The sequence below is a fragment of the Pelecanus crispus genome, chromosome 17 (genome assembly GCF_030463565.1).
Source record: "Pelecanus crispus isolate bPelCri1 chromosome 17, bPelCri1.pri, whole genome shotgun sequence".
Taxonomy (NCBI): Eukaryota; Metazoa; Chordata; class Aves; order Pelecaniformes; family Pelecanidae; genus Pelecanus; species Pelecanus crispus.
Window position 1 is genome coordinate 8444440 of NC_134659.1, and position 9533 is coordinate 8453972.

General features: G+C 60.3%; 1 protein-coding gene across 1 annotated transcript; it reads right to left on the reverse strand.

Annotated features, from left to right (window-relative positions):
- Positions 1–8144: 8144 nt before the first annotated feature.
- On the reverse strand, positions 8145–9021 carry PHLDA3 (pleckstrin homology like domain family A member 3). The gene is made up of 2 exons (XM_075722487.1): positions 8670–9021; positions 8145–8266 (listed from the first exon to the last, which is right to left on the reverse strand). The coding sequence occupies exons 1-2, from the start codon at positions 9019–9021 to the stop codon at positions 8145–8147; spliced, it is 474 nt and encodes a 157-aa protein (XP_075578602.1).
- Between the last annotated feature and the right edge of the window lie 512 nt (positions 9022–9533).

Here is a 9533-nt window from a genome sequence, read left to right on the forward strand (position 1 = left end):
GGTGCATCTGCCTTGCTCCTCTCCAACGTAAACCAGCATCAGAGATGCTGGGAAAGCCCTGAGTCTGCAAGGAGGCAGAAATCATAAGCCAGAAAATTGCAGTGTTTTTTCTTTGCAGAAAATCTCCTGGGCTTTTTTTCTTTCTTTCTTTCTTTTTTTTTCCTTTTCTTTCTTTTCTTTTTTTTTCTTTCAGAAGGTCTCTGCAGGGAGGTGGTGGGGTATGAGCAGCCTGGAGAGCCGATGTGGCACTGACCCCCATGCACCATGATGCACACACACTGTGCAACGCTGCAAGCACAGAGTGATGTCCCCACGGGAGCGCTGGCCTAGGGGAGCTGCCAGAGCAGGATGGCAAAGCCACCCAGAGCCAGGACAGGGCACATTGCCGAGGGATGATGGGGCAAAACAGCAGAGGTGGAGTTACAGCATCAGGCCAGATGATCAGCTGGGACCAAAGATGGGACAGTCCCCTCTTTGGGGAGCAGGACCAGCCAGACTTGCCCAGCACAGCACAGGTCGGGATTCTTGAACAATTATCAGCCCCTCACAAGCCCTGATGTTTTCCCCATGAAATTCCTGAAAAGCAACAAAAAACCTGCTGTTTTGCCCCCCTGCACCCCGCAAAGCCCCTTGCTCCGTATGCCGGCGGAGGGAGACTTCGTGCGGCGGAGCGCAGGGGCGGGTGACACCTGTTCCCTGGGATATTTTTAGGGTCAAGTTTAGGAGCAAACAATTCTCAGTGTGCAGCCCAGCAGGGACAATGCCCGGTATTTTAATCCCAAGACTATTATGGTCGTGGAGGGACGCGCAGCTGCACGCACAGGGTAGCTCCCATGGTGGGGAGCAAGGAGAGCCCCCCTGTCCTGCAGAGCAGGGGACGCGGGACGCCCTCCCCGGCTCCTTCCCCCGGGCCTGGGCACCAAGGGGGGAGCTGTGCCCCATGGGGGCCGATGCAGCAGCCCCCAAGCTGGTGCGAGGTCGGTGACGGTGACAGTGGCAAAGGCAGTGACAGTCCCATCCTTGTTTGACCTGCGCTAGTCACATCCCAGCAAGCGCGGGAGAAACCCCCCTGTGCCCACTCTCCTCGGGGGTCCCTCCAAGGACGTTTCCCCTTCCCCAGCTCCAAGCGCCAGCCCAGCAGATCTGCTCCCAGCCTCCGAGGAGGAGGAGGCTTTATACCAGCCCCGTTAGACCTTTATAAGGCAAAAGCCCCTGCGGGGCCATGCCTCCAGCATCTTTTCTCCCAGCTGCCTTGGGATTGTTTTCGGAGCGCAGAGGAGCCAAAATTAGCCTGTGACAAAGGCGCTGCATTCCCCGCAGCCGTGCCCCGGGGACCAGACCAGCTCCCGCTGCCCAGGGGACAGGGGACAGGGGCTGCTTCGGATGCCATTTGTTCCAATCTCAGGTTTCGTCCTCTGCCCAGGGGACCTGGACTGAGGAGGAGGAAAGGGCAGGCGAGGGATGGGGTAGTGGGACCCCTCGATTCGGGGCTTCAGCATCAGTTTCAAAGCCGCAGGATCTCCCCATCCCTCCTCTTCAGCTGACATGATGAGGACATTTTGGGTCTCTATCCCTGGCTCACAAACCACAATGAGCTGCCTCAAGGTGAGGGGTTTTTTATTAGGTACCACCTGAGGTTGTGGGCACCCCTCTGAGCTGCTGGTAGGTAGGAAGGGGACAGGCTGGAAATCTATGGGGCAGACCAGTGCTGAGGCCAAATTCAAAGCAAAATAATATCCCCCTGTTCCTGGGAGCGACTGATTCAAATGAAAATTCCCCATGGGCTCCCACCGAGGGGATGGATGCCAACAGAAAATTCCCAGAGAGCTGTATGGGGAGGCCAGACCCACCCAGGGCCAAGTTCCCAGGGACAGCCTGCTTGTCCCTAAATGTCCCAGTGGTCCTGCAGGTCACCTGTGTTCAGTCTCTTACAAGTGGACAACCTTACACGTGGTTAGATGGATGTGGGCAGTTTCTTTCTCCCTCTGGACATGCTGAGTTCCTGGAGGGTGTTGGTGCTTCTTCATCATTGGGCATCAGCCCCACAACCATGGCTGGGGCTACCACACCTGCCCTCCGGCTTCAGGAGAGCTGCACTGGGGCCGCAGTGGTCCCTGGCTCCTTAAGATGTTGGGCCTCCAAACTCAAAGGTATCTGACCCCTGTAAGCAGTTCGGTTGCCCCACGTGAAGCCTATTTCCCTGAAGAAGCAGATGTGCAGCAGTGCTGGAGGGATCTCTTTCCTACCTCAAGGCCCCAGAGCCATCCCACCCATCCTGTCCTGGCCCTCTTCCAAGCACCGTCCTCATTTCGTCAATCCTGATGGCATTCACAAAGACAACGGGCTTCCCAGGGCACCCAGGACAGAGTTAGAAACAACAGCTGAGCCTCTGTTGTCCTTTGGGACCTCAAACACGTCCATCCCACCCCTCAGCTGCCACGCTCAGAGCCAGCCCCAAATGCCAGGGCAGATGGCAGGAGCCCGCCAGCTGCCTCAGGTTTCTCACGGGGCTGGGACGAAGGATGTCCCACAGGCTCATCTCAGGGTGGCAGGAGGTTTTCCGTCTGTGGAACAGTTCAGAGACACGGGGACATTGAGGTCACCTCCTACAAGCAAGGTGATTGCAAGGTTGCAGGACTGCAGCGTCCCTTTGCAATGAAGTCGTGAGGGTCCATGTGACTTGTCCTGATGAATCGGTCCCTGCCTGGGTGTTTCTCCTGCAGATCATCCGGCAGCTCTCACCCCTAATGAGCTGCCAGAAGGGATCCAGCTAGTCCCAACCGCTCCATCGATTTGTGACAGCAGAGGGTGACAGCCTCACGGGGATGCTCTCCAACAATCAATGCTTTTTGTACTCCTGCAAAGGATTTCCTCAGCCTGCTGCACCTGTGAGTCTTACCAAACCTGGGTGATGCCCCGAGGCGTCGAAGTGGAGCTGGCAGTGGGGACAGCGTGGAGATGGAAAGTGGACCAGGATTTGCATGATCATCACAGCCCAACCTGGGAACCAGCAAGGCTCCAGGCCAGACCCCAGACATGCCCCATGGGGCTGAGAGACCTCTCCCAGCTCGGGTCCCTGCCCTACTGATCTTCACCCCATTGCATCAGCCCCACCAGCCCCACCAGGTCTCCCGCTGCCTGGCAAGGCAGAGGGTCCTCACCCATTTGGGATCTGCTGCTCCATGACCTGGGCTCCCAGGGCGAGCACAGCTGCTCCTGCTGCCTGTCTTCTCCAGCCACGGCCTCCTGCTCCAGGAACCTCTACCTGGCTGGACACCCTCTTGCATGTGGTGCAGCTGTGGACAGTGCCTGTGTTCAGCCTCTTCATCCACGGGCATGAGACTTGCTTTTCCCACTTCGCACAGCTGCAGGCGGTAAATCCGTGTGGAAGCAGCTGTGGGGCTGGATCCAAAATCAGGACAATTTTCACAAAATGGGAGAACTATCTTCCACTTCTAGAAATGTTGTGGGACAAGTTATTTTTCTCAGCTTGAATGCTTTGGGGAGACTGGAAATGTTTGCAGAAGGTGCCAAAGCTGAGGAGGGGTCTCCCAAAGCTAACGGGTCCTTTACAAACAGCACATGCGCCCTGCCTGGTGCCACTGGCACATAGAAAAGTCTTCGTTAAATAAGGAGGAATTATCTACTTTGGGATAGTGGAGAGACGTTATTAAAATGGAGCTGAGCCACTCACTGAAGACTTCAACTTTCTGTGGTTTTGCCAAGTGACACATGAAACCTTCCCAATATTGATCTTGTTGACTCCTATAAACAAGAGGAGGATACTAGCTGTTCCGTCTGTGTTAATGGGCTGACACGGTTCAACAGCAATGTCAGTTTAAATATCCTAAAACCAGCCTGGTTTCAGCCTAAGGCAAAATATTTCACAGGAAAAAAAAAAAAAATACTATTCCCAATAATCCAAAATTTCAGGCCCAGGCAGGGACCCTGACACACTTTTTAGACATTTTCAGGGTATTTCCAGGCCTCCCTGTCTCTGGGACGCTTGACGCATCTCAGCATCCCCTTTGCTGCACGGCTGGGCTGAGCCACCCCCATCACCAGGGCAGCCTGGTGACCCCTGCTAGGGGACAGCGGGTGACGGACGGGTGCTGGCGTGTATTCAGCTCCGTTGCTGCCCTCTGCAGCTCCAGCCATGCCTGGCCACTATTTTTGTTTCTTCGTGTGGCACCAGATGGGGTGGTGAGCCCCTTCCCTCCCACCGGCTCCCGCAGCCCCAGCTCCACTGGTGGGTGATGCTCACAACCACATTCATCACCCACTGCCTCCTCCACCTCCCTGGGACACCCTCTCCAACACACCTCAGGACACTGGGCATGGGGAATTAACACACGTGCACTCCCTGCAGTCCATGCCTGGACCCCCCTCGGCATCCCAAGCTCTATGTTACGGACAACAGCATTTCTTCCTACACTCAAACTCACGAGGACTTTATTGGAGATGGCCAAACCCACTGCAGCAGTGGTGCAGATGGCCCGGCTGTTTGCTCCCCCAGAGCATGGGCGTGCCGACCTGGCAGGGCATGGGGCAGCTCTCCAGCCTGGCACTGCTTGGGGCAGGTTCTGGGTTCCAAAATAAAATCCAGTGATTTAGGAATTAAAATTAAGAATGATCAACAATGCAATAATTTTAGGAGCATCTGAAGGAAGCCAGACACTTGACCCAAAGCTGAAACAAAAATACTGCTTGCTACAACTGCGATTTTTTTTTTTCTTTTCATTTTTATCTGAGGAAAAACCATCCACAAACTACACCAATGTTTGCAGGAGAGGCGAGGCACTGCCAGCCTCCCCGCAGGGCACCCGGTAGTGGAGGAGGTACACACGGTCTCACCTGTCAAACAGCACTGGCACCACTGTGCCGCAAACCCCCGTCTCGGCAGCGTCCCCCCCACCTTCGCCGGCTGTCCCGGGGGAGTCCAGCCAGCCCCAAACTGACCCCAAAGCCAGGGCTGGGTGCTGGGATTTCATCAGGTGGAAAAAAGGGCCCTGAAGGTCCCCCTGCCACCTCCCCTGCACCCAACCGTACCCTCGTGGTGCTGCATGAAGGGTGCCAGCCCCAGCAGCCACGGGTGCTGGCAGAGCCCCTGGCCCCAGGGGCGGAGGCGCAGGGCAGCCCCCCTCCTGCACGGAGGAGCCCAGCACCGGGGCATCCTCCGAGCGGTGCGGGGAGGGTCGATGGAGCGGGGGCACCTCGGGGCTGGGAGCAGCAGAGCCGGCTTTTCAGGCTCCTGCCTTTGAACTCAGGCAGCTCCCGGGCACCTCTCTCCGTTTTGGGGCTCAGCGCTCAGCCCCAGCTCTGCTTGGTGTCCCCAGCACAGGGGTCCCCGGAGCCAGCCCCTCCTCGCAGCAGGAGCCGGCATGCTGGGGGGGGCTGCGAGGCCACATGCCTCCCAACCCTGTGCCGTGCCTGTTTCCCCATCTCCAGGGGCATTAGAAATGCTTCCCGTGCGTCCTCTCCCTGCTTTTCAGGCTGGCTGGAGGATCTCTGTGAGTTCCCTTGCATCCCTAACTCTGTGCAAATAGTCAGTTAAAATACTTTCACAGTGCTTGGTCTCCTGCAAGGCTCCTAGGGGGGCCCTTCTCCCCCCACGCTTGCTTTCCCCTGCACACCCAGTTGCTCTCTGAGCCCCTGCCTGCAGGAGATTTTCCCTCGGGTAAAATCATCCCATTTACCCAACTTCACCCATCAATGCTGAGCCCCATCCAGGCCAGCAACGTGCCCGCACCATGTTACTGGTGATGGAGGACGCTCCAGCCGCCGGCCCCAGCCCTGCTCGGCTGTCTGGCCGAGTCTCTTGGCTGTTTATTTGCTTTTCAGTCTCTGGGTGACCTTTTCCTCTGCATGAAAAATTCAGCGCTCACAGGCGGTGAGTGAAGCCATCCTGCCTCCCACCCACACGCCGCTGGCTCGGCTCTCACCCCCCGGCCCCTGCTCCCAGGGTCAGGCTGTGAATCCACCCGCCGAGGGTGGATCTGGCAGATTTGGGTGTCTGCGCAGGAGAAACTCCCAAACCTCGGGGGCTATGTGGTACAGGCAGGGGCTCTGGCAGGGTGATGAGCAGCTTGGGATGGGGATGGAAAACCTTGACCTTCCCCATGCCTGGACCTGAAATGCCCACACAGTGATTTGCCTTGCTCTTTCTGTCCCTCTCCCTCTATTAACCGCCTAAATGTCTCCCCAGCTCGTGGGTACCACGGCGTCTCTGCTGCCTCATCTGTCAGTGCACCATGGACACGTCCACGGCCAGGGCTGGCACTTACATGCACCCATCTTGACCATTTTCTTCCCCAGCTCCTTGCTGGCACTTGGAAAACAGAAAATATCTGTAGTGAGTGAGAGAGTAGAAAAGCTGAAAATGCAGAGTCAGGCCCCCAAAACTGGCTCAAAATTCAGAATACTTTGGAAAACCCCATGCACTGGTTGCTCCCACCCCTGGGTGCTGCCCTGCCGCAGCATGGGCTCAGGATGCTTACAGGACTTTGAATGAGCCTCACTGAATCCCCTGACTCCGGGGGCTGGGGATTTACGAGAAACCCTGGGACAGAGATCCTTGCCATGGAAATGCCGTGTGAGTGCCAGCACCTTCCTCTGACCACTGACAACTCCATTCCCTCTCGAAACGTGTGCGGGGACTCGGTCTGCGGGGGCTGGTCCATGCAGGGCTCCATGCCCAGAGCATCTCCCCGGGGGCGGGGGACCAGGTCCCACCATCCCTGGAGCCCAACGTGCTTCAGTCCCCCTGTCCCCGCCGCAGCTCAGGGACGGTGCAGAGCTCCGTCTGTGCGGGCTTTGGGTCCGGCTTCATCTGCACCCCCCCAGCTTGGACCCCCGCTTGCCTCTGCTCACAAGCAGGGGGGGTTCTCAGCAAACGAAGCTCTGAGGACCAGGGATAATGGCCAAGCAGGCTTCCTTGGGTGGAAAAACACCAAAATGCTTATTCTCAGGCTGCTCGGAAAAAGCCAGCACAAGCCTGGCCCTGCACGGTGAGCAGGCTCTGGCCGTGCCACTGTCCCTCCCCAAAGCCACCCCGGAGCTGCCCTGGCATGGGGACGGGCCTCCGTGGGCCCCAGTGGGGTCACCAATTCCCACGCAGCCGGGCAGTCTCCGGGAGGATCTGCAGCGCCTCCGGCCGCAGGGCTGGGGCTCAGGCTCCGGCTTGCGGAGCCCGGTGGCTCGAGGCGCTGGCGTCTGCGCTGCCTGTTGGGGCAAAGCCATCCCTTCGCCTGCCTGCCGTCCCTGCCTGCAAAGCCAGGCAGCGCTGCGCCCGGGTCGCCTGCCCACAAACCACCGTGGGAATCCCTGGGGACACGGGCACAGCGGGATGGGTGACTGGGGAGGCTCAGGGTGGCAGCAGGGGGCTTTGGAGCCCGACTGTGGGATGCCGGCTTATTTAGGGGGATGCCGGCTTATTTAGGGGGATGCCAACGACCAGCCAAGCTCTGTGCAGGATTTCTGTTCTCCCATACCCTGCGCGGTCCCACAAATCAAAGCAACACCAGGGTAAGCAGCAGAAGGTCCTGTTTGGGGACACTTTTGGTACAGGGAGTCGGGGTCCCCGTTGCCTTCCCCAGCATCCCCCATTAGCCCGAGGACAGCCCAGGGCAGGACAGCGTCCAGCAGCATGGCCACGTCACCGCGCCACCCAGGTATGGTGCCCCGAGGGGTCCCTGCTGCAGCAGCAGCTCTCCAGCCCCTTCTCAACAAGGGGCTCAGGGGGAGCCATGTCCCCGGGCACATCCATCTGTCCCAGTGTCACTGGCATTCGGGCAGAGCTCACTGTCACACGGCTTCCTTCGGGCTTGACCTCATCATCCCATCCCCTGTCCCGCAGGAGAGGCCCGGGGGTCCCCATCAGTCCACCAAGGTCCCGGCCATGTCAGCTGAAGGATGGTGGGCTCCCAGGCAGGGATGGCACCTGCTGCCATGTCCGGAGCCCCAGGTGGTGGCCCTGACGGTGTCCTTTGCCCCACCGTGCCAAGGGGATGTGGCTTGACCCCTGCAGCTGTGCCAGCCCAGCTCCTGCGGTGCCTCTGTCCTGCCACAGGACGGGGGGAGCCAGCGCCCGCGCTGGCCTCCCCGGGGCCACCATCCCCATCCCCGGGCCGCAGACAGCGGTGGCCTCACTTGCCCGCCGGGATCCCGTTCTCCCCACCGCCCGCCGAGCCGAGGACCACCTCCATCCTGCTCTTCGGATGCTGCGCGTCCGCGGGCTGTCCCACCGGGGCTGCGTCGAACTGCACCACTGCGGAGAGAAGGCGCTTGTTACCCACCCGGCCAGCACTGGGATGTGGGGCAGGATCCAGCCCCGAGGGGAGCTGGGGAGCTGAGCCAGCCGCGGTCCTCACTGCCATCTCACGTGCAAGATAGCAAAGAGCCCCACATCCCTTGGGGACGCGCCAGGCAGAGGGAGGGCGTTAGAAAGTCCCTCTCCAGGGACAGGGTAGGTGAAACCCAGCGGGGGATGCGAAGGGCAGAGCCCAGCCAGCAGGGGAGGACACGGAACCACCACCCTGCAGACCCATCCCCATCCATGGGACCCCCTCTGTGATGCCCATGGGGAAGCCGAACTGTTCGGAGATGGGACCCAGCAGCCATAGACCTCATCCTCCTGCACCCCGACCCACGGCACGGCGGGGGACTGGTACCTGCTCGGCAGCTGTGCCGGGCGCGGACGACCTGGATCGCCTGCTGGTTCTTGAAGCGGACGAGGCCCATGGTGATCTCGGCGTTCCAGCCCGGGTCCTCCTGGGCGCAGCGGAAATCAATCTCGTGGCTGTCGTCCATCACCACCGTGAAGTAGATGTGCCGCTCCTTCCACTCCACGCACTCCACTGCCTTCATGCGGGCGAAGCTCAGCTCCTTGCGCCGCGAGCCCTTGGGCTTGAAGAGCTGCAGCCCCTTCTCCGTCAGCAGGCACCGCTTCTTCTTCCAGAGCTGCAGCAGCCCCCCGCTCCGCTTCTCCAGCACCCCCTCTCTCAGCACCTTCTCGGGGGTCATAGCGGCACCTCGGCCCCCCAGGATCCTCAGCACCCTGTGTCGGTGCAGCCAGGCATCACCCGCCGGGGGATTTCCAGCCCCTCCACCTCGGAGCCGAGCTCCCCGGGGCCAGGACCCCCGCAGCAGCCGTGCTGCCCCTGGGGCACTCGCCGCCCTCCGCGCCCGGGCTCTCAGAGGGGGTGAGCGCTGGGGTCGCCCATGCCCAGCCCTGTTGCCAGGGCTCTGCTCCCTGCCCCGTGCAGCGTGTGGGATCCCCGGCGCCGCGCGCCCCAGGAGCTGTCGCTACATGCCCGGCCGCTCTCCCACTCGCATTCCTCCCCGCCTCGCCTGGCCCCTCCTGCCGTGCAGGCACCCTTCACGCCCAGGCGAAGCCCGGCCAGGCCCGGCGCAGCCCCGCTTCACCCGGGAGGCGTTTTCGGGGTGCCCGCAGGCAGGCGCTGCCCCCGGGGTCCTCGTGTGAACAGGCAGGGCGTGGGCACGGGCCTGCACGGCAGCGGTGCCAGGGCAGGGCT

Bases quoted from the DNA above. Each gene is read 5' to 3' on its own strand.
- PHLDA3 (XM_075722487.1), bottom strand. From the start codon at position 9,021: ATGACCCCCGAGAAGGTGCTGAGAGAGGGGGTGCTGGAGAAGCGGAGC. The intron at 8,267-8,669 runs GTACCAGTCCCC...TTCTCTCCGCAG, and splicing joins CCGGCACAGCTGCCGAGCAG to TGGTGCAGTTCGACGCAGCC.